The sequence below is a fragment of the Piliocolobus tephrosceles genome, chromosome 1 (assembly GCF_002776525.5).
Source record: "Piliocolobus tephrosceles isolate RC106 chromosome 1, ASM277652v3, whole genome shotgun sequence".
Classification (NCBI taxonomy): domain Eukaryota; kingdom Metazoa; phylum Chordata; class Mammalia; order Primates; family Cercopithecidae; genus Piliocolobus; species Piliocolobus tephrosceles.
In genome coordinates, this window is record NC_045434.1 from 162,348,032 (window position 1) to 162,373,193 (window position 25,162).

General features: G+C 39.5%; 2 protein-coding genes across 3 annotated transcripts in view; one reads left to right on the forward strand and one right to left on the reverse strand.

Moving 5' to 3' along the window:
* Nucleotides 1-2,910, forward strand: part of LOC111522986 (cytochrome P450 2J2) — a 39,676-nt gene extending 36,766 nt beyond the window's left edge. Inside the window, exon 9 of the mRNA XM_026454141.1 lies at nt 2,732-2,910. Coding sequence (XP_026309926.1) covers nt 2,732-2,910 — 179 coding nt within the window. The remainder of the gene's footprint in view (nt 1-2,731) is intronic.
* Nucleotides 2,911-21,098: 18,188 nt separating this feature from the next.
* The window catches only part of HOOK1 (hook microtubule tethering protein 1), a 68,605-nt gene continuing 64,541 nt past the window's right edge, over nt 21,099-25,162 (reverse strand). Inside the window, exon 22 of one of the 2 annotated variants that reach the window (XM_023186700.1) lies at nt 21,099-24,612. In XM_023186700.1, the coding sequence (XP_023042468.1) occupies nt 24,442-24,612 (171 nt within the window). In that variant the 3' untranslated portion in view covers nt 21,099-24,441. The remainder of the gene's footprint in view (nt 24,613-25,162) is intronic. The other variant, XM_023186709.1, reaches the window with a different exon arrangement.

Below are 25,162 nucleotides of genomic sequence, written 5' to 3' on the forward strand. Positions count from 1 at the left end.
AAATAAAATAAAATAAAATAAAAAATAAAAATGCACACAATAGAGATGGCGGTAGTGACTTGTGTGGGGTAATGTAGCCCAAGTGGGGCGAGGAGGACATTCACACAGGGGAGGGGGTGGTGGAAGCTGAGAGCTGGTCTCAGGGCACAAATGGTATGAGGTGGAATCTGCACAGGGTGGCTGTGGCAGTGATGAGGGGTAAGTTATATACAAGGGATACTGATCCAATAAATAAATATATTGAGGATAATGAGAGGAAGTTGCAAATAAAGAAAGGGAGAAAATCAAACTTTGTGGTGTTGGATTGGAATCTGATGTAATCTATAATGAAATCAGATTTTCAATAGATGAGTCAATAAATATAGAAATGTAGATGTAAATATGGGTGTGTGTGTATATATATACACACACACACATATATATAATGTATACACACACAGTTTTGGACACATACCCACATTATATACGTACATATATTCCTTAGCTCTGGCCACTGATATGAGCGAGGGGCAACAACATCTGGAGCGCAATGAGCGTGCCTAATGCCCAGATCTTGATTTCTACATGTTATTATCCACTAAAAGAAACCAGGACTTTGGGAAAAAATGGCTGATTCCAGGGCTGGGGAAGGGAAAGTATAGGATCAACCTGGAATAGATTGTTGTGCCAAAAGTCAGGAAATGACAGCTTGAATGGGCGTCTAATGGTCAAATCTGGAATATTTTGAGCATCAGAACAAGTAATGATAGTAACAGATTATAACCCTTTGAATAAAAACAGGAATCCCTTGAATCCAACTGATATCAATAAATGAGTGAATAAATAAATGGGGAGGGGACAAGCATTTCCTTTAGTAGAGTGCTAACTAATAAATGTGGAAGAAATGACAGAATTTTAAAAATCGCAATTTGGTAGCTATCAGCAATTAATAACATGGTCAAAAATAGCAACGGAAAAGAGTGGATCACAGTTTAATGAGAATGGTTTGTTGACATAGTCTCAAAGTACTTATTAGTTACAGAGAAAAAGAATAATTTTACCAGAGAACTTGGCAGACACCACCTTAATCAAGTGATTACCAATAATATCACACATCAAAATTGTACAGCACTTGCTAGGATTAAATGAGAAGAACATAATATCACTTTGGTGATATTCCTACCTAAACTGCAAAACTTCACAGCCTGAATCCAATCATGAGACAGCATAAGAGGCATTTACAGAACAACTACTGGTCTGTAATCTTTAAATAGGCCAGTGCCATGAAAGTTGTATAAAGAGTGAGGACTTATTCCAGACTAAAGGACTAAGGTGACATGACAGCTAAATGTAGACCGTGATCCTGTACTGGCTGTACTGGACCCTTTTCTAATGAAGGACATTGGGACAGCTGGTAACCCTGAATGGGACCTCAGGAGAAGATGTTGGTCATTCATCAGTGTTAATTTCCTGGCTTGGATGGTTGCATTTTGATTATGTTGGAGAATGTCCTTCTTTTTAGAAAATACATACTGAAGATTTCATGGGTAATGTAGGCAATGTACTCCCAAACAATTCAGGAGAGCCAGGTTCTTTGTCTTATCTCTCCAAGTTTTTTGTACATTTGAAATTATTTCAGAATAAAAGGTACATTATGGAAAGTATCACAGTAAAGAATTGTAATATACAGAAAGCTGTTTGAGTAATGCTACCACCCAAAAGATTTTCTTTAAAGGTCTTCTTTTAAATTGTATTCTTCTGTTTGTTGAGAATTAACCAGATCTAGTTAACAATAAGCAATTGTACAGCTATGTTTATTATTACCTAGGTGACATGTTAAAATACTTTGTTTTGAGGTATAAATTATTAAATTATTTGGCCTATTTGGATTCAGCATGTAGCTCACACAGTATATAAAGTTCTCATCTTAAACACGTATTCATTTTCACTAATATGCACACATACATTTTCACTGATGCCTAGAGAGGTTAATTTGCCCCAATCACGTGTCTAAGAGGTAGGAGAAGCTGAACTGAATCTCTGTCCTTCTGCCTCCAGTTCATCCACACATAACAGGGAGTGGGATGAGGTCAGGACGGTGTTAGGTATCAGCTGTGGAGACCAGGACCCAGCCTTGGGCCACACTGTAGAAGAAATGCCTGCAAAGGGAAAGGGCCACTGTGCATAAAAAGAACCATGGAAGGACGAAGGACAAAGCAGTCACAATATAGAGGGCCACCCGTGCCAGTAGGTCCCCATGATTAAGGACGAAAAGTGGCACAGGGAAAAGATGACTTATACCTTAGGAACTCTGCTCTGACATTTAATTCCTTATATTTTCAACAATTTTTTTAGGGATTGAAAAAGTTAACATATTTGGTTGTTTTTGTTGTCTTTTTTTTTTTTTTTCTTTTTTGTTAAATTCTTTTTTTAAAGCTCTTAGGCTAAACACCCCCTTTCTAGGTCAGCCCACGCCTTCCACTTCTATGGTCCTACACCCTGCAACTTCACCCTGGAAGCTCGCATGCCAGACCCTTGACGGCATTTGACTTTGTGTTCCTGGACTTCTGCTTTTTATGCATTGATGAACCCAAGTGGTTGTCAGACTTAAATAAGCTGCTGGCCATAACACCCTGGGGCCTACAGGCCCTTCCTCTGCTCCAGGTTTTTGGGATATGATTGAGGACATCTATCTCTGCTAGGCACAAATGCCACCTGAGAAGATAACCCATCTTTTGATTTTGTCTTACAGGAAAGCGGGCATGCCTCGGAGAACAGTTGGCCAGGACTGAGCTGTTTATTTTCTTCACTTCCCTTGTGCAAAAATTTACCTTCAGGCCCCCAAACAATGAGAAGCTGAGCCTGAAGTTTAGAATGGGCATCACTGTTTCCCCAGTCAGTCACCACCTCTGCGCTGTTCCTCGGGTGTGATTTTGCTAAGAAAGAAAGGGGCTTTTTAATGATTGCCATTCTAACTGGTGTGAGATGGTATCTCATTGTGGTTTTGATTTGCATTTCTCTGATGGCAAGTGATAATGAGCATTTTTTTCATGTGTCTACTGGCTGCATAAATGTCTTCTTTTGAGAAGTGTCTGTTCATACGCTTTGCCCACATTTTGATGGGGTCATTTGTTTTTTTCTTGTAAATTTGTTTGAGCTCTTTGTAGGTTCTGGATAGTAGCCCTTTGTCAGATGAGTAGATTGCAAAAATGTTCTCCCATTCTGTAGGTTGCCTGTTCACTCTGATGGTAGTTTCTTTTGCTGTGCAGAAGCTCTTTAGTTTAATTAGATCCCATTGTCAATTTTGGCTTTTGTTGCCGTTGCTTTTGGTGTTTTAGACATAAAGTCCTTGCCCATGCCGATGTTCTGAATGGTATTGCCTAGGTTTTCTTCTAGAGTTTTTATAATTTTCAGTCTAACATTTAAGTCTCTAATCTATCTTTAATTAATTTTTGTATAAGTAAGGAAAGGATCCAGTTTCAGCCTTCTACATATGGCTAGCCAGTTTTCCCAGCACCATTTATTAAATAGGGAATCCTTACCCCATTTCTTGTTTTTGTCAGATTTGTCAAAGATCAGATGGCTATAGATGTGTGATATTATTTCTGAGGACTCTGTTCTGTTCCATTGGTCTATATCTCTGTTTTGGTACAGCACCATGCTGTTTTGGTTACTGTAGCCTTGTAGTATAGTTTGAAGTCAGGTAGCGTGATGCCTCCAACTTTGTTCCCTTGGCTTAGGATTGTCTTGGCAATGCGGGCTATTTTTTGGTTCCATATGAACTTTAAAGTAGTTTTTTCCAATTCTTGAAGAAAGCCATTGGTAGCTTAATGGGGATGGCATTGAATCTGTAAATTACCTTGATTCTTCCTCTCCATGAGCATGCAATGTTCTTCCATTTGTTTGTGTCCTCTTTTATTTCACTGAGCAGATTAAAAAGTCAGGAAACAACAGGTGCTGGAGAGGATGTGGAGAAATAAGAACACTTTTACACTGTTGGTGGGACTGTAAACTAGTTCAACGATTGTGGAAGACAGTGTGGTGATTCCTCAAGGATCTAGAACTAGAAATACCATTTGACCCAGCCATCCCATTACTGGGTATATACACAAAAGATTATAAATCATGCTGCTATAAAGACACATGCACATATGTTTATTGCGGCACTATTCACAATAGCAAAGACTTGGAACCAACCCAAATGTCCATCCGTGACAGACTGGATTAAAAAAATGTGGCACATATACACCATGGAATACTATACAGTCATAAAAATGGATGAGTTCGTGTTCTTTGTAGGGACACAGATGCAGCTGGAAACCATCATTCTCAGCAAACTATCGCAAGAACAGAAAACCAAACACTGCATGTTCTCACTCATAGGTGGGAATTGAACAATGAGAACACTTGGACACAGGAAGGGGAACATCACACACCGGGGCCTGTCGTTGGGTGGGGGGAGTGGGGAGGGATAGCATTAGGAGATATACCTAATGTAAATGACGAGTTAATGGGTGCAGCACACCAACATGGCACATGTATATGTACGTAACAAACCTGCACGTTGTGCACATGTACCCTAGAACTTAAAGTATAATAAAAAAGAAGAAAGAAGAAAGAAAGAAAGAAAGAAAGAAAGAAAGAAAGAAAGAAAGAAAGAAAGAAAGAAAGAAAGAAAGAGAGGAGGAGGAGGGAAGGAAGGGAGGGAAAGGAAAGAAAGAAAGAGAAAGAAAGAAAGAAAGAAAGAAAGAAAGAAAGAAAGAAAGAAAGAGAGAGAGAGAGAGAGAGAGAAAGAAAGAAAGAAAGAAAGAAAGAAAGAAAGAAAGAAAGAAAGAAAGAAAGAAAGAAAGAAAGAAAGAAAGAAAGAAAGAAAGAAAGAAAGGGGCAAGGAAAGTAAGAAGACATGGCATGTGTTTTGAAGCCACTGATGCCTGCTCAGGTGTAATGGGACAAAATGAAAGTGACTTTGAGGAACGATCAGAGGAATTTGACTCAGAAAAAACTAGATCCAAATCCCAGCTCTACTGTCTCCTCCAAATTAGCCTTGGGAAAATCATTCACATGCTAAATAATTTACCTTTTTATCTAGGAGATGAAAAGAGGATAATGATTCCTTCCATAAAGAAAGTTCTTGTAAGAATCAAAAGAAATGGTGAGCTTTAAGTGGTTTGTAAACCATGAGGCACGTCATAAAAGTTCTATCTGTAGTGTGCCTCCTTCCTGCTTCCTCTGTGAGATATGTATTTGCTTCTGACCTGTTGAGAAGCTGAGGTCAAAGTGGTGCAAAATAGTTGATAAGAGTTAAAAGTGGGCCCTAGGAGCAGTCACGGAAGTGAGCTATGAAGGCTCCCCAATTTGGTAGTATTATTCATGCTTTATTTTGTTTCTGTCTCAAACTGATCCTTTGATAAGTCAGCAGGGCAGGTTTTATTCCTCATTTAGAGACAGGGAAAGCAAGTGTCATTGAAACAGTTTCTGTGGTTTACATAAGCACACACCCAGGGCCAAGTGGGATGTGACCACAATTAACCAACCTGGGAAACAGGTTTCAGGAACAAATGTGGAAATATTTTTCATCCTTAACAATACCTTCTTGCCTTTAATCCTCCATCAGACACTTATTCCTATGTTGTTTCACACTGGCTTTAACGATGGTGGGTGTGATCTTCTCTTGCAATTAAGATTGTAAGCTTTTTGTGGCTAATATTACCAGCCTAAACTCCCTGGGCCCTGTTTTGTTATTGTGGTGGTGGTGGTTGTTGTTTGAGATGGAGTCTTGCTCTGTTGCCCAGGCTGGAGTGCAGTGATATGATCTCGGCTCTCTGCAACCTCTGCTTCCTGGGTTCAAGTGATTTACCTGCCTCAGCTTCCCTAGTAGCTGTGATTACAGGTGCATGCCACCATGACTCGCTAATTTTTGTATTTTTAGTACAGATGGGGTTTTGCCATGTTGGCCAGGCTGGTCTAGAACTCCTGACTCAAGTCCACCCACCTCAGCTTCCCAAAGTGCTGGGATTACAGATGTGAGTCACTGTACCCGGCGGACCTTGGTATTTTATAGCAGGGAAACAGAAATGCCAAAATCCTGCTCACTCTTTCTATGTGTGGCTGCTGAAGGAAGATAAGGATTATAAAGTAGAAGGCCAGGTAACACTAATAGTACATGAAGTTTTGACCCTAATACCAATGCAAACAAATGAACTCCCTGGGAACCTGGGCTAAGCCTTATAAAAAGATCATTTTTCCTAAGGTGGTGTCTTAGTCTGTTTTCTGTTGCTGTAACAGAATACCTGAGACTGGATATTTATAAAGAAAAGGAGTTTATTTGTCTCACATTTCTGTAGGGTGGGATGTCCAAGGGCATTGTGGCAGCTTCTAGTGAGGGCTTCCATACTGTGTCATCACATGGCAGTAAAGCAGAAGGACAAGCAGGTGGATGCAAAAGACAGAAAGCAGGAGGTGCAGGCTCACTTTTATATCAGCCCACTCTCACGACAATGAACCCACTCCCATAACAATGACATCCATCCATTCATGAGGCCATGCTCTCATAACCCAGTCTCCTTTCATTAGGCCCCACGTTCCAACACTGCAGCATATGCACCGAGTTTCAAAATACGTTTTGGAGAGGACAAACATCAAAACCACAGCGAGTAGTTAGACCTAAGTAATTTAAATAGCTTAAAAGAAAATGGGCCATGAAGTCACAGGGCTCTTTCTTCCTGTTGCTTGGGATTCAGAGAAAAGCCAGTTAAATTGATGCTGTGAGAAAGGGAAACAGAAAAGGAAGGGAGGAATGTTTGACTGCTGCTAAGCTAGCTGGGGAGCCAAGAAAAGGGTATGTCTGGACGACATGGTTGGGTTTTTAACGTGTAGGAGGGGGCTTTGATCTTTTCCTAGTAAAAGAAAAAATGGAGGTGAGAGTCCCACCTATGTGCATTTTTTTTTTCTTTTTCTTTGTAACCCACCAGAAATTTGCATCTCTAGAAAACAGGCCAAGTGGTATTCTGAGAATAAAACCAATCAAATCAGGCTTTGAACTTGAACTTCTCAAACATCTAGGACTTCCATTTTTCACCAATCAGATCACCCAAGTAGGAGACTCAAATGGACACTGGCCAAAATACATTGTGTGTCTCACTTTCCTCATTTGTAAAATGAAGGACTTTGTTGAAGTCATCTCTGAGTTCCATTTCTACTCTGCTGTGCATCTTCTGTGAATCTAGATGGGCAGTACACACCTGTTACTTGGGGAAATAAGTGTAAAAATACTGGGAACTCATCCTGACCTGATAAATGCAATGGGACCCTGGGCCAAATAGGATGTGAGCACAATTAATCAGAAACCATGGGGAATAGATGACTGTGAGTAACTGAAGAAAATATCTCTTTTTTCTCAAAGCTCGTGGAGAGGCTCTAAAATATGAGCCCCCGTTTTGTCCAAACACTTCCTGTCCCACACAAATATTTTGTTCTATATGCACTCTTCTAACTCTCCTTTTCTTCCATCTGTTTTGGAAGCTCCAGGGCCCTGACCCCCTTGTCTTTTGTCAGTGCCTGATGACACATGGTGTGCAAGCAATATAACATGATCTGTGGTATCATAGATGAGGCATGGATTTACCAAAAGGCACCCAGGCTGTGGATCTTCTCTCTACCGCTCTCCTACAAAGAGATGCAGACACATGCATGCTGCAATATAAATTTAAAAGCAGGTTGGAGGTTGAGGGACTCATAGCAGAGGAGGAGCAAGACACACAGGATACCCTGAGTTGTTAGGAAAGTGTGCCTGAGTCAGGCATAGTGGGGCTGCATGCACCCAGGAGAGGTCCAGGAGGGGGACTGACCTCATAGTGCCTGATACGGTTTGACCATGTCCCCACTCAAATCTCATCTTGAGTTTTAGCTCCCATAAATCCTATGTGTTGTGGGAGGAGCCCAGTGGGAGGTAATTGAATCATGGGGGCAGGTCTTTTCCATGCTACTCTCATGATAAGAATAAGTCTCAGGAGATCTGATGGGTTTATAAAGGGGAGTTTCCTGCACATGTTCTCTTCTCTTGCCTGCTGCCGTGTGAGATGTGCCTTTCACTTTCCACCATGATTGTGAGGCTTCCCCAGTCCTGTGGAACTGTGAGTCCTTTAAACCTCTTCTTTTATAAATTGCCCATTCTCAGGAATGTCTTTGTCAGCAATGTGAAAAGGGACTAATACAGTAAATTGGTGCCAGTAGAGTGGGGCGCTGCTGAAAAAATACCTGAAAATGTGGATGTAAATTTCGAACTAGGTAACAGGTAGATGTTGAAATGGTTTGGAGGGCTCAGAAGACAGGAAAATGTGGGACAGTTTGAAACCTTCTAGAGACTTGTTGAATGACTTTGACCAAAATGCTGATAATGATATGGACAATGAAATCCAGGCTGAGGTGGTCTCAGATGGAGATGAGGAACTTGTTTGGAACTGGAGCAAAGGTTATATTTTAGCAACGAGACGGGCAGCATTTTGCCCCTGCCGTAGAGAGTTGTGGAACTTTGAACTTGAGAGAGATGATTCAGGATATCTGGCAGAAGAATATTTCTAAGCAGCAAAGCATTCAAGATGTGACTTGAGTGCTGTTACAGGCATTCAGTTTTATAAGGGAAGCAGAGCATAGAAGTTTGGAAAATTTCCAGTCTAACAACGTGACAGAAATGAAAATCCCATATTCTAAGGAGAAATTCAACTGACTGCAGAAATTTGCATAAGTAAAAAAGGAGCTGACAATGGGAAAAATGTCTTTAGGGACTGTCAGAGGTCTTCACAGCAGTCCCTCCCATTACAGGCCTGGAGACCTAGGAAGAAAAGATGGTTTTGTGGGCTGGGCCCAGGCTCCCTCCTGCTGTGTGCAGCCTGGGGACTTGGTGCCCTGAATTCCAGCTGCTCCAGGCATGACTGAAAGGGGTCAAGGTACAGCTCAGGTCATAGCTTCAGAGAGTGCAAGCTGCAAATCTTGGCAGCTTCCACATGGAGTTGAGCCTGTGGGTGCACAGAAGTCAAGAACTGAGGTTTGGTAACCTCTGCCTAGATTTCAGAGGATGTATGGAAATACCTGGATGCCCAGGCAGAAGTTTGCTGCAGAAGTGGAGTGCTCATGGAGAACCTCTGCTAGGGCAGTGTGGAAGAGAAATGTGGGGTTGAAGCCCCCACACAGAGTCTCCACTGGGGCACTGGCTAGTGGACCTGTGAGAAGAGGGCCACTGTCCTCCAGATCCCAGAATGGTAGATCCACTGACAGCTGCACCATGTGCCTGGAAAAGCTGCAGACACTCAGTGCCAACCTGTGAAAGCAGCCAAGAGGGAGGCTATCCCTTGCAAAGCCACAGGAGCAGAGCTGCCCAAGACCATGGGAACCCACCTCTTGCATTAATATGACCTGGATGTGAGACATGGAGTTAAGGGAGATCATTTTGGAGCTTTAAGATTTGACTGCTCTGCTGAATTTTGGACTGGCATGGGGCCTATAGCCACTTTGTTTTGGCCAATTTCTCCCACTTGGAACATTGGTATTTACCCAATGCCTGTACCTGCATTTTATCTAGAAAATAAATTGCTTTTCATTTTACAGGCTCATAGGCAGAAGGGACTTGCTTTGTCTTAGATGAGACTTTGGACTGTGGACTTTTGAGTTAATGCTGAAATGAGTTAAGACTTTAAAGGACTGTAGGGAAGGCATGATTGGTTTTGAAATGTGAGGATGTGAGATTTTGGAGTGGCTGGGGTAGAATGATATGGTTTGGCTGTGTCCCCACTCAAATCTCATCTTGAATTGTAGTTCCCATAATTTCTACATGTTGTGGGATGGAGTGTGAGATAATTGAATCATGAGGGTGGGTCTTTCATGTGCTATTCTAGTAATAGTGAGTTCTCACAAGATCTGATTATTTCATAAAGGGGAGTTTCCCTGCACAAACTCTCTTGTCTGCCACCATGTGAGATGTGCCTTTTGCCTTGCACCATGATTGTGAGACCTCCCCAGCCACTTGGAACTGTGAGTCCATTAAACCTCTTCCTTTTGTAAATTGCACATTCCTAGGAATGTCTTTATCAGCAGCATGAAAATGGACTAATACAGTACCCTACATATTTATAGACAGGAGGCAGGGCTGACTAGGTGACTAAGTAGCAAGGACAGCTTCCTGGGTGAAGACACGGCTTTGTTAGAATGGGGAAACTTTGGACACCCCTAGTGTCAAGCTGTACTCTCCTTGAGCTCAGTCAAGCCTGCTGAGCCAACTTTTCTCTAAGCCACCTAAAGGAAAGAGGTAGGGTGCTAGTTATGAGTGTCCCGGCTTGTCCTGATTTGTCACTCCACAGCCCCTTACTGTGACTTTGAGCAAGACATTTAAACCTTCAAGCCTCCAATTTCTTCCTCTAAAACAGTACCTCACTATGTGGTAATAAGGATAAATATGAAAACATGAAATTCTGTCTGTGCAACAGATTGAAGGGGAATAAGACTCATTAGAATGCAAGACAAAAGTGGTTTTATTTCCACTTCACCCCACCACCAGTCTGTGAACTATACCTGTTTTGCCTCTGAATGAAATTTCAGGCAAGGTTCATTACATTTCTGATACGACAAACATCCCTGTCCTCACCGTCCTTCCTAAGTGTCATTTTGGTCCTTACAATTTGCAGTCCAATCAATATACAATTTATATAACTCCATACATTCACTGATTTAGCTTCTCTCAACTCAGTTTTAGAACTGGAAGGTTTCCAGGCCGGGTGGGCAGGGGTTTGCCAGCCCTTCTCTCTGGTCCAGTGCTCCCTCCTTCATGGGCATTCCTACCTCATCCACCACCCACCCCATCCCACCAGGGCCCTTCATGTGCAGCACCTTTGATGTGGACAGTGTTTTTTCCTTAGCTTAACGTTGCTCTCCCACTCTGGGGCATCTGCCAGTGCAGCTCCTCTTCAGGACACATTATCCCTCCAGGACTCCTCTTGTTGGGATCCAAGACAGCCCCACGCTGGCTGCGCCACGGGGCCCACATGGAGTCCCACGCCCTTGTTGTAGTGTGAGAAGCAGTGCAGTTTCCTCCAACAGAGCCCCCACGCCTCAGCTACCACTGGAGCCTCACCCAACCTCTTGCCTAGAGGAACTTTCAGGCCTCTGTGTGCCACTGATTCTTGCCTCCCAGAGAACTACAGAGCACAGGTAACTCTCTCTTGGCTTGAAGCCTCTCACCTGGTGAGGGGAAACCATGTGCCTCTCCCGCTTCATGGGAGATGGGTGGGAGGTCAGGAGGATCTGCCTGTCAATGAAAACCAGAGCTGAACTGCATTTAAAGCAGTGAAAACAAATTTTAGTCAGGCACTATTGCAATAGGGGAAAGGAGATTTCAGTATAGAACCGGGCTCAATTCCAAATACAGCTGGGTTGGGAATGGAAAATCTAAGAGGTAATATCAGGAGTAAGGACAGATTCTGGCTAAATCCACTGGACAGGATTCTTGCTGATCACCCGAGTGATCCAGTACCAAGGGTGGGGGATGAATATTTGGATCAGATATCAAGGGGTCAGGGGTTGCCTCTAAACTGACTTGGCAAGATTCTTGCTGCAACTTGGCCATTAGGCTCCACATGGACAGATGCCAAGGTCAATGCCTAGAGGGTTTAGGGGAGCTGAGTCTTTGTCACTCCTCACCACAGAAGTCTCTGCCTCTTCCATTAGTCCTCTATGTAGGCAATGGGCTATAAGGGTGACAAAAACAGTTATCTGAGGCCCCTGTGGCAAGTCTCACATAGGATTTCAAGTGCCTTACTTTACAGCTGTGGGTTTAATAGCACTTGGCATGTACTAGTTGCAGTAACTGGGACTCCACATGAAACTGAGAGATGAAAAACCCCATTTTGATATCCTGTTACAAATATAATATCCAGCCCACAGTGACATCCTAATGAGTATTATTTCTCTTTCTATGTTGAATGAAGGAATGGATAAATGACTCACAGGATGCCCCAGGATCTTGCTGTGGCTCAGGATCAGTGCTGTGAACAGCAGGAATAGGACTGGGCTATAAATGTGGCAAACACGGGAGCCTGCTTTTCTGGGCTGTGACATTCACTATGAAAGATTCCTTGCCATGTTTTTATTTTTACTCTATCACACATATACATGGGTGTTTCTGCCATTAACTATCTGAAAGTACAGTTCCAAGTACCTCTGCAACGGAAGATGCTCCTTCGTTTTATTCTGGTTAGCTTTGAATGTATGACAGCATCCTATAATATTGCTAATAATGTTTTCTCACTTGGTAAACTTGCATTGCTTTCCTCAATACACCCATATGCTGGTGGTATCTCCCTAAGTGTGGAAAAACCAAACCTTATGAATTCCTTCTTCTGCTTGAAAAGCAAAAATGGAGCTGTGCTTTTGATACCAAGCCTCACATTAATAGTCTTTTTAAATCAATTCAACAAACAGTTACTGAGCACATACAATGAATCAGATAGTGGTTAACAAAGGGAGATACAGGACCATCCCTTCTTAGAGCTCATTCCAGTGCTGACGAAAGTGAGAAATGGGGGATTATAAACATAAAAATCAACTGACATTAGTGGTCCCCACTGGGTTATGAAAACCAAAGGAAACATTTGTGAAATACACATGGCTTCACAACATCTTTCACCACTGCCATCACTGCATAACCATCTTTGGGGGAGGGATATGTGCTGACGAAGTCCCCCAAGCTGACTCCTCTCCATCTCACTTATTCTTGAAAACCACCACAATATATTGTGCCTTGAATTCTCCCCAGGTTTTCTACCTCCTCCTCTCTTTTTCTTCCATCACAGAATGTCTTAATTTTGCCTTCATTTTTGAATAAAAAATTCATCATACATAGAATTATAAATTAACAGTTTTTTTTTCTTAGAGCACTTTGAAAATGTCATTTCATATTTCCCTGGCTTATGTTACTTCTGATGAAAGGGCCACAATCACTCACATCCTTGTTCCCCTATTCATTAGGAGTCTTTTGTCTTCCAGCTGTTACTAAGCTTTTTTTCTTAATCATTACTCCTCAGCAATTTGGTAATAATGTATCTTGGCATTGTTAACTTGGTGTTTATTAAACTTCTTGTATTTATGAGTTTATTGTTTTTAGAAAATTGGGATAAATTGTGGCCGTTATTTCCTTAAATACTTTTTCTTAACCCACTCCCTGCTCCCATATTTTTGGGATTTCAGTCGTACATATGAGGCCCCCTCGATGTTTAATTACTGGCCACTAAGGTTCTATTAATGTTTTTCAGCGTTTCTTCTATGAGATAGTTTGGATAGTTTCTGTTCAAGTTTCTGTCTTCAAGTTCAACTAAGTTCACTCTTAGTTTCCTCCGCAGTGTCGAGTTTGTCATTAAGCCCACCCATTAAGTTTTTTTATTTCATATATTTTATTTTTCTAGAAGTACCAATGCATCTTTTTAAATATAGTTTCTATTTCTCTGTTATTTTTGTTTAGATCTTTGAATATACTTATACTATTCATTTAAAAGTCCTTGTCTGTTGTTTGTGTCTGTGTCTCTTAACTGAGTTTTTCTCCTTGTTATAGGTCACATATTCCCAGTTCTTTATGTCTAGTAATTATTACGTAAGTTTTTCATTGTTGAGTGTTTTCATTGTCTTCCTTTGCAGAGTATTAAGTTTTATTTTAATAGGGAGTTAATTTACTTGTAGGACACCTTAATCCTTTTGAAGCTCATTTTAAAGCTTTATTAGAGTAGGTCTAAAGTAGCCTTCATTCGAGGGCTCCTAAAGAGTGATTTTTCCGGAGTCTCTATTGATCGCCTGAGGTATTCAGTGTAGTCTCTCCACTCTCAATGAATATAGCTAATTCTAACCCCGTAAAAGCTATGGTAATCTTGCAAATTTATTTAAGTTCCTTGTAGATTCTGGATATTAGACCTTTGTCAGATGGATAGATTGCAAAAATATTCTCCAATTCTGTAGGTTGCCTGTTCATTCTAATGATAGTTTCTTTTGCTGTGCAGAAGCTCTTTAGTTTAATTAGATCCCATTTGTCAATTTTGGCTTTTGTCGTAATTGCTTTTGGTGTTTTAGTCGTGAAGTCTTTGCCCATGCCTATGTCCTGAATGATATTGCCTAGGTTTTCTTCTAGGGTTTTTATGGTTTTAGGTTTTACATTTAAGTCTTTAATCCATCTTGAGTTAATTTTTGTATAAGGCGTAAAATTTAAAAGAACCGTCAAAAAGTGGACAAAGAATATGAACAGACACTTTTCAAAAGAAGACATTTATGTGGCCAACAAACATGTGAAAGAAAGCTCATCCTCAGTAGTCATTAGATGAATGCAAATCAAAACCACAATGAGATACCATCTCACACCAGTTAGAATGGCAATCATTAAAAAGTCAGGAAACAACAGATGCTGGTGAGGATGTGGAGAAATGGGAACACTTTTACATTGTTGTTGGGAGTGTAAATTAGTTTAATCATTGTGGAAGACAGTGTGGCGATTCCTCAAGGATCCAGAACCAGAAATACCATTTGACCCAGCAATCCCATTACTGAGTAAACACCCAAAGGATTACAAATCATTCTACTATAAAGACACATGCACATGTATGTTTACTACAGCACTATTTACAATAGCAAAGACTTGGAACCAACCCAAATGCCCATCAATGATAGACTGGATTAAGAAAATGTGGCACATATACATCATGGAATACCATGCAGCCATAAAATAGAATGAGTTCATGTCCTTCGCATGGACATGGATTAAGCTGGAAACCATCATTCTCAGCAAACTAACACAGGAACAGAAAACCAAACACCACATGTTCTCACTCATAAGTGGGAGTTGAACAATGAGAACATATGCACACAGGGAGAGGAACATCACACACTGGGGCCTGTCAGGGGGTGGACGGCAAGGGGAGGGAGAGCATTAGGACAAATACCTAATGCATCCTGGGCTTAAAACCTACATGACTGGTTGATAGGTGCAGCAAACCACCATGGCACATGTATACCTATGTAATAAACCTGCACGTTCTGCACATGTATCCCAGACCTTAAAGGAAAATAATAATTAATTTTAAAAAAGCTATGGCAATCATTAAGCTTATAGCTCTCTGGTAGGTGTTTTCTGGTAGGTATCCTTTGCCCAACCGCATGGAGTCTTGCTCTACACACACAGAGGTTGGTATTCAGCTGATCTCTTTCAAGATTTCTGGAGCTCGCTCTTGCTGTTGCTTCTACCTTTCTCTATTCTACAAATTCTACCCATGTCAGTCACCCTAAACTCCAGTCTATTTTCTCATCTTAGCAAGACTACTGTGTTCTGATTGTTTCCCTGCTTCTTGAAATGGAGTCTAGTAAATCCCTCCAGCTAGAAAGCCAGATATTGTAGAGCTCACTTCATTTGTTCCTCTCTGTTGGGAAGCATGGTCCTGCACTTTCAGTTCTCCAATATCTGAAAAGTTTATTTACCTTGTCCACTTCTCTGGTTTTTCTTGTGGTAGAAGGGCTAGTCCAGTGCAGTTACTGTCACAGCATGAAACAGAAGTCTCTCCACTCTGTTGTATTTTTCATGGAACTTAAGTCTGGCTGAGAGTTACATTTATCTGTAAAAAGAGGCTACAATAACTCCCTTCCTTGGTCTACACCCTTTGAAATGTGACTTTACAGCTTCTCTTCTCACGAGCCAGCATCTATCTACTCATAATCTCCTTTACTTGAGGCTGGACTGGTGGTGAAATGACTTTCCTGGCCGAAGAGACTGTGTGTGCTTCTGCTTGCTTTTCTGGGACTCTCCTGCCACCATTTAAACAAGTCCACTTTACTGTGCTGCAGGACGAGAAACATGTGGCTTCATCACTGCCATCACATTGCCCTAGCTGATAGCTGGCCAGCCTCCAGAGCTGTGCATAAGGACCTGAGAGGAGTTGGATTCAAGCTAATCTGGAAGCTGAATGCACTTGCATGAGTGAGCCCAGACAAGAACTGCCCAAGCCAGCCTAAATTTCCAACCTAAGATTTGCAAGTTAAATAAATGGTTACTGTTTTAAGCCACTGAGGTTTCAGGTGTATTTTCACACAGCAATAGTTAATACATTACACTCCCTGAGGGCAAGAGCAGTATCTGTCTTGTTCAATTCTGAGTCCACAGTATTAAGAACAGTGCCTGCAACATGGTAGTGTTTAATAGTGAATTAATGAACAAAATCAGTGGAATCATTGTGGGTTGGTGCTAGGTGGGACCTATCACCAGAAGTCAGATCTCTGCCACTACCCCTCTGTCCTTGTCATCTCACCCCATGACCTATTTCACAGCCCTCATGCTAACTTCTATGATTACCCTCCAGGAATGCAGTGGAGGAGCACAGGCTTCTGTCTTACCTCACTCTTTCAGTCCCAGCTGGCTTTCTGGAGTGGTGCCACCTAGCCCATTTCCCCATGCTTGTTTCGCAACAACAGCCTGATGCCCTGAATGAACATTTTGTACTTTCTGGGTCATACAGTTTTTGTGTATTCACACAAACTATTTGTTCTGCTTTGGAAAGCTAAGGACCTTTTCCTCTTTTGAAACAGACAAGGAATTAAGTTAAGCAAGAAGGGGTCAAATGCAAAGGGACACTTTCAGAGACTGGCTTTGTCATTGATGATGTTCATTATAACAATTAGGGTCAGAACAAAGACTTCTCTTTGCCAAAATACATCTGAAGTCCAAAGACATCACAGGGCTCTGATGCACACAAAACAACATTAAAAGACTCAGTGGGGTAGCAATGGGAGTCAGATGAACTGGAGGTCAGATCTTTGTAGCTAAGCTGGCCTGAATTCCATTCCTGGTTTTTACCATTTATTATCTTTTGCTTGTGAATTAAACAGGTTACTTTACTTTCCTGAAATCGTTTCCTAGTCTGAAAAGTAGAACAACACCTGCTGAGGTGGAGTATATGATGGTCAAAAGTCCACTGTCCCTCTCTGGGGTGCCTCTCCTTGTGGTGCTCCTCCCTGTGGGATGATTATGTACAACCACCTTCATGAATTCAGGAATGGCCGTGTGATAGGCTTTGATCAATAAAATGAGAGCAAAAGTTCCACGAGCCACTTCTAAGTGCTTGTAAGCTGGCTAGTAGTGCAACATGTTTCTTCTCTGCCGTGAGACCACCCATGTTCTAAATAAGGGTCTTTCACCCTATGTCCAGTATGACAAAGACACGAAGCAGAGTCACAGCTTATTCAAGATGAACATATGATGGGAGAAATAAACCTATTCTGTTATAAACTAAAATTTCAGAATTACTACTGCAGCATAACTTACCCTATGCTGTCAGATACACCTGCATTGTATTTCTTGTGAAAACATGAGATCAAAGTAACATGATAATCAATTACAGTAGTAATGCTGTATGGTTATTTCAGAGAAGCATCTTGTTATTCTGTTATGCAATTTGGAGAACTTATTTCTAGACCTTTTTTTCCCCCCAGGCAATTTGATCTTTTCCAGTGACCACAGAACAAGATATTCTTCCTGCTGACTACAGGATAAGATTCTTCAGTATGGCTGCTATGTTGTAAAAACCCCAGGCTGCCATTCACTTGTAGTTTAGGTGAATGGTGCCCTCGAGTTGGACCATGTAAAGTTTGTCCACAAGCGGCCCAGGATGGCTTTGAATGCGGCCCAACATAAATTCGGAAACTTTCTTAAAACATGAGATTTTTCTTTTTCTTTCTTTCTTTTTTTTTTTTGGCTCATCAGCTATCATTAGTGTTAGTGTATTTTATGCATGGCCAAAGACAGTTTTTCTTCTTCCAACATGGCCTGGGGAAGTCAAAAGATTGGACACCACTGATGCAGGGCCTGCACAGCCATATGTAAGGCAATGCCCCTTAGGTGGACATATGGTAATTTTTGTGATCTGAAATCTATTCACCTTTTGAATTACATCTCTTAGTACTTCTCCTGCCAAAGTACTGAACTATTACTTCCCTAAATAGGCCAGATCCTTCAGCATCTTCATGTCTTTATAGAAGCTAGTTTTTCCGCAAGAAATGATTAATTATACCTGGCACACTCCTATTCATCCTGTAAAGGCCAGCTTAAATATTAACTCTCCAGTGACATTTTTCTTGACTCTTGGTTAGTTGCTTCTTCCTCCATTCCCTGATCATTTAATTTAAAATATTTTATTTCCTATTTCCATATAGTCTCCCAATTAAAATGAGCTTTTCAGAGATGACTGTGTCTTGTTCACACACATTCAGTACCTGTTTCATGCCTAGCAGATGCTCAGGAAATGTTTGTTGGACATACAGTGGGGGTGAGGGGTAGGGGAGAGCAAGCAGCCAAGTGACATTAATGCTGCAATGAGCCATAAATTTTCTGCAGCCATGAAGAAAGCCTTATACCTCTATATTCCTTAATTTCACATTCTGGAAAAGGTGGGTTTTAAATATTGGTTACTAAGATCACTCCTACTTTCAAAGATCTGACTTGTGGAGAGATCTTCTGAAATGGTAAGTTAAGGAGCTCCAAAAATCCATTCCATAAAGGCACTGAGAACATGAGCAAAAATAATCAAAATCAACATTCCAGAATGCTGAAAATTAAACGAAGTCACACAACAACCTAAACATTTGTTTTAGAAAAAGAAGAGCTGCTCTCAGTAAGAACAAGGAGCTCTGTTCTAACTTGCCCTATGCCTGTTCTCCTCTCCCCAGCTCTCAAGTATCCTTAAAAGCAACAGTCTCACAATTTTGGCAGCTGTGAATAACAATGATCAAGCAGCCACTGGAGGGAGCAGAATGGGTTTAAAGCACCCCAAAGGCCCCCATTCCCAGAAAGTTATCAGTATATGACCTCTCTGGCAGTTCCTTGAAAATCCCCATTCTCAGAACTTGTCTTTATTTTACCTTACTAAACACTCATTCTGTGCGAACCACACTACAGGACATTTGTAAAAAAAAAAAAAAAAAAAAAAAAATCAGTGACAATTGTGCATTACAGTAAGCCAAGGTAGTAATACAAGTTGGAGCTAACAGAGGATTAAAAGGATACACTGGGAATAGAGATGCCCAATGGGGCTTCCAACATTCTAACATATGCCTAGGAATCTAGAAGGCCATGCACACGTGAGGGCTACATGGCTGACCCAGGCAAAGGCCTGGAAAGACCCTAATCTCTCATCTCTGACTGACTGTGAGGGTCTGTGTAAGCAAGAAACTAAGGTTACGATAGAATTGTAAACTACCTGCTGGTGTGTTAAAGGTATAACCCAAAACACATGTAGAGCCCTTTGGGAAAGGCTGAGAGACTTATTTCAAAACATTTAAGAAAATCTCTGTCCAAAATTAGCTGAAAACTTTGCTTAAAAAGCACAGAATTCAGTGGCTGCACATAATGAAGAATGGAATTTTTACAGAATTAGTTCAAGTCTCTAAACAAAAGGCAACAACAGGAACAATAATAAACCATGGGGTGGGGTCTGATTTCCAGAGTTTCCACATATTATTTACAATGCCACATTTCCAATAAAAAATTATGAATCATGTGAAGAAACAGAAAACAATGGCTCATAGACAGGATGAAAAGAAGTTATTGGAAACAGTCCCTGAAGAAGCCCAGGCGTTGGATTTACTAGACAAAAGCTTTACATATGTTCAATGAGCCTAAAGAATTAATTATTAGCTAAAGAATTAAGTTAAATATGAGAATGATTTTCCACTGAATAGAATATCACAATAAGGAGTTAGAAATAAAAAACAGCAACTAACTAGAAATTCTAGTTTTGAAAAGTACAGTAAGTACAAGATATCACAATAAGGAGCTAGAAATTAAAAAAAAAACTAGAAATTCTATATTTGAAAAGTATACTAACTGAAATAAAAAATTCACTAGAGGAACTTAGCAGCACATTTGAGATACACTTGAAGATAAACCAATGAGATGATCTATTCTGAGGAACAGAATCGAGAGAGAATGAAGAAAAATGGGCAGAGCCTTGGAGACATGTGGGACACCAAGTATAAACAGGTGCATAATGAGAGTACCAGAGAAAAGGATAGAAAGTGGAAGAAAGTATGTTTCAAGAAATAATAGCCAAAAATTTCCCAAGTTTAATGAAAAGCATTAGTCTGCAGATCCAAACTCAACAAACTGCAAATAGAATAAATTTGAAGAAGTCAAATCCTAGATCCACAATTGACCATCTTTGATAGACAAGCTGTCAAAAGCCAAAGACAATAAGAGAAGCTTGAAAGTTCCATATCCCCTGGAACTTCAGAGGAATGTGAATTGTGTACATTCAAGCTACATATCTAGAACAAAGCTGTATCCCACCTAGTTATATAGGAATCTGGGAAGCACAGTTTTGGTTTTCTCTTTTTTTCCTGGATAATAATGTAACAAGCTAAAATATGGGATTCTATCACTAATGTAAGAGGGGTAGAATGGATATTCAGGGATAAATAGCAGTCTCTAAAATTATATTACCCAGGAATGTTTTGGGTTTTTTTTTTTTTTTTTTTTTTAACAGTCTCACTCTATCATCCAGGCTGGAGTGGAGTGGCATAATCTCAGCTCAGCTCACTGTAACCTCTGCCTCCCAAGTTCAGGCGATTCTTGTGCCTCAGCCTCCCAAGTAGCTGGGACTGCAGGCGTGTACCACCGCACCTGGCTAATTTTTGTATTTTTAGTAGAGATGAGGTTTTGCCATGTTGGCTAGGCTGGTCTCGAACTCCTGACCTCAAGTGACCTGCCTGCCTCGGCCTCCCAAAGTGCTGGAATTACAGGTGTAGCCACCACGCCCGGCCCCAGAAATGTTTTGATTCCATGTTAATGCAAGATGTCTAGGTTCCAGAGGTGAAATTGGAGACACAAAAAGATATATTCCCAAATCATTTAATGTATCTTTTCATTCCCCCCCCCCAAAAAAGGAAAAACAAAATTAGAAAAATGTAATTACTTTTTCTTTACCAACCTAAATATTTTCAGTCCTCTATTTAATGCAGCAAATAAACATGCATTTATGCCCACTAAAAACCCATCAAAATCAACAGACAAAGAAGCATAAAGTTTATTTACTTAAATCATTTCACAACTATTATATTGATAATGGACAATCATTTATTTAAAATAATATCCTAAATACTTACAAAAATAAATCAAATATTGGTTCTATTTTTCAAGTGTCAAAGTCTTTGCCATAGAAAATAGAAAGGACCTCTTATGAACTAAACATTACATTTGTGCTACATCATTTAATAACTCCACACTATTTTCTTTCATGGTTTGTGCTTTACAAATTTCCAAACTACTTCTTCACAATGTACAGGTGCACAATAAGAATGTATGCATACATTCATATACACACATTTTTACATAGGAATGTTTTTCATTAAATACACATTTAGAGAACCTAACACAGACACTACTGTGGCCTAAAAGTCACCCCCAAGCCCCATGGTCAGATGTGCCCCTAGAAAGAAATAGGTATAGATGTGAAAACATTATCTAACATTCAAATTAGCACTCTAATTATCAGAAATGATGACATAATGAGGAATACTCACTTTAATATTTCTAAAAAAGACATCATTAATCTATACTAAATCTTTGACAGCCTTATTCATTGAAAAAATAAACTTCAAATTTTTCTCAATACATAAGTTAATCTCAACATAGACATCAATGCCATATGTACACATCCTTAGCCTTAAAAAGAAAAGGAATTTTAATGTTAAAGCAAGTGCTCAACATTGAAGATCATTTCCAAATTGGTCTGTGGTTTTACTTTATAATCACTAGGACATTTAATTCCTTATCAAATCGACAAATGCTGAATATCTCTTTATTGGTAGATGTACTCAAGCCTCCCTTACAACACAGATGTGTATAAATCATGGTTCATGATGAAATGTTTATAATGCTTTACCACCCACAGGGTGTCAACTCACTACATTAACCAGATGTGGAAAAGAATCTCACTTCTGATCAGTTCCTGAATTTCTGTATAATTAATCACAATAATAGAGAACTTTAAATTACATTAGTCTTATATAAATACTTACATATCAAACATTTTAAATTCTACTTATCAACTAGAAAAGTGATAAATCAGAAAATTTGCTTTTCCTCTATTAAGAAAAATGAATCTAGCCTTATGTCCTTATCCAGAAATTGTACGATTTAGAAATTCCAATTATAATGATCGGATCTGTGAAAACACTAATTTATTAAAGTTAATGTTTTACAATAAATTCCATTAAAATGGACCTTGAAGGGTTTGTAAAATCTCAATCATAAGCAAGTAGAAACACCAAAGGGGCAGATGTCTTCACTGACTAAAATATGTCAAAATGCCGTAATATTTAGAAAATGTTAAATACCATGCTAAAATATTTTCAAAGGCTTATTTTATTTTACCAGAAGTTCACAGGCAAGCAGACACTACAATAATGTATGAAAATGAAACTCAACAATGTAACTGTATCAAAATCTAGGAGGTAGTCAACAGAAGTAACCCTGATAGAACAAAATATCCTGACAGGTGCTCCCTAATCTCGGAGATGCAAATGCAGTATGAAATCCTTGTATTTTCAGTAAAAAGTTACCAGGCAAAAATCTAAAAACCAGATATCTAAAAAATTATAACACTGTAAATGGAACAATACTCACACTGTATTTGCAAAGAAAGGCTATGAATAAAATTTAGACCACAGCTCTACAGCATGCAAGCCAAATCTGGCCTACCACCTGTCTTTGTAAATAAAGTTTTACTGAAACACAACCATGCCCATTTTGTTTATATATTGTGTATGGCTGCTTTAACTCTATAATGGCAGAGTTGAGTACCTGCAACAAAGATCATGTAGTCCACAAAGCCTAAGACATTTACTAAAATATTTACTCTTTGTCCATTCACAGAAAGTTTGCTGACCCCAGTCTAGACACATTGCTGATAGGTATGTATACTGAACAGCACTGAAACGATTAACTATGGTTGTCACAGCATAAGGTATTCAACTGTATGGAATGTAAGGTGCTAATTATGCCACAATTCAGTTCCTTTTTATATCCGAAATAGTCCTAACATTTTTCTTCTTTTTGTGGTCTAACATCTAGTATCAAATAGTATTTCCAAGTTACTTTAAAAAGACTTACTATGGTGCTCTCCAGTAGAACTTTCTGCAATGATGGAAATATTCTATAGCTGCCCTGTCCAGTATGGTACCCACTAGCCACATGTGGCTACTGAACATCTGAAATGTGGCTGGTGCAACCAAGAAACTGAGTTTATGATTAATTAAAATTTAAATTGTCATATATGGCTAATGGCTATGATATAGGACAGCACATATTTAACACAACTAAAATTCTTAAGTGCTAACTTTTAAAAATGACCCCAAAACTTCAAAAGTAACGCCTTTGAAAATAAGAGCTTTGAGCAGAAACGAACTGAATACCACAAACTGAGCCCGAGATAAACTCCTTAATAAGTAAACAAAATCAAACTGACCCCACCTTGTTTCATCACTGCAACATCCCTTTTCAATGAAGCAAAATTATTACATGATACAATTTTTCAGCAGAAGCTAAATATACTTTTATGCTTAAAAGCAATAACTGAAATCTTCATTACCTTAAAAAGTATATAGACATTTCACAAAAAGTATATATATACACACACACATATATATATATATATATTTTGCTTGCTTTCCCTCAGAAAGTTGCCTGTTACAAATGTCAGTTTATTTCTTATGCTTAACATTTTAAACATGATGTCCAGAAGCCCTTATTTGCCATAGGTACAAATTAGAACTATGAGATTTTCAGAATATGTAAAATTTCCAATTAATCAATTTTATTATTCCAAAGTCATTCTAATTGTCGAATCTTCCAAATGTTATATCTTCCATGACATGACAAGGTAGAGGTACACATTCAATGGAAGAATTAGGGGACAGAAGTAAAGCCTTGTATATACTAACTCAAATCACCCTTGCATAGTTCTCCATGTGCCTGCATCAAGATTGTTTTTATATAAATCAACAAAAAGCAAAAAAATTTAAACAAATCTAGATAATGTTTTAAGATTAAGTATTACTGAATAGCTATTGAAAATTAATTAAGTTACTAGTACAACTGAAAACATTTAACTAAAATATACAAGGCCAATTTGAAATTATAATACTCTCAAAAGACAAATGTTTGTTTGAAATGTGTGTATAATTACATCTCCAATTATTCAAATGTGCTCCCGCAGAGAGATGGCTAATTATACTTTGTTTTTGAAGTCAACTGGCAAAATTAATTTGATGCATGTTGATTTTAAAATACCTGATATCCAGCATCATAAACTTCTTTTTCAATCTGGTACTTAGTTGAAAGGTACAAAATATTTTAAGGACACTTCTATTTTATGGTTTTTTTTTTTTTTTTCCAGTTTAATCAGATGTTGTAGCAGGGACTTTAACAGAGAGATTTCTTCTGGTGTTCGTGATGTGCCGTTGCTGTGCTAAGAAAGACCGTGCAGGAGTACATGCACTAGTGTCATTGCAGGCACCACCGCCGCTCACAAGTCTAGATTCCATCCCCAGTTTCTGGAATGCTAGACTCTGAAAAAAAAAAAAAAAAAAAATAATTTTTTTTTATTTAACATGACTACACAGAGTTTGCCAAGTGCTTCTCACAAAGGCATTTAATCCTTAAAACCAATCTATAAAGCTAAGGCTTTCCTCATTTTTATAGAAAATAAGGGTTCAGAAGGTGATTAATCTGTGAAATGGTAATGCTAGTAAGAAGGCACACACTCCAGTTTCTCTAATCCACTAAATTTAAAATTATTTAAAACAGTAACTTAAAATAATGGCCTGGAATTAGACTTAATTATAACAAATTTTTGTGTTTGGGCCATCCTTCTATCACCTATGAGCAGACATGTCACAATAGAACGGCTTAGATCAAAGGTTCTTGAAGGGTGGTCCCTGGATTAACAATATCAGCATCCCTGGGAATTTGTTAAAAATACAAATTTAGGGACCTTACCCAGACCTACTGAATCAGAAGTTCTGCCAGTGCGTCTAGCAATTTGTGTTTTAACAAGTCTTCTGAGGCATGTTAATGTTTGAGAACCACCAGTATAGTTTAAATTTACTATAGTCTATC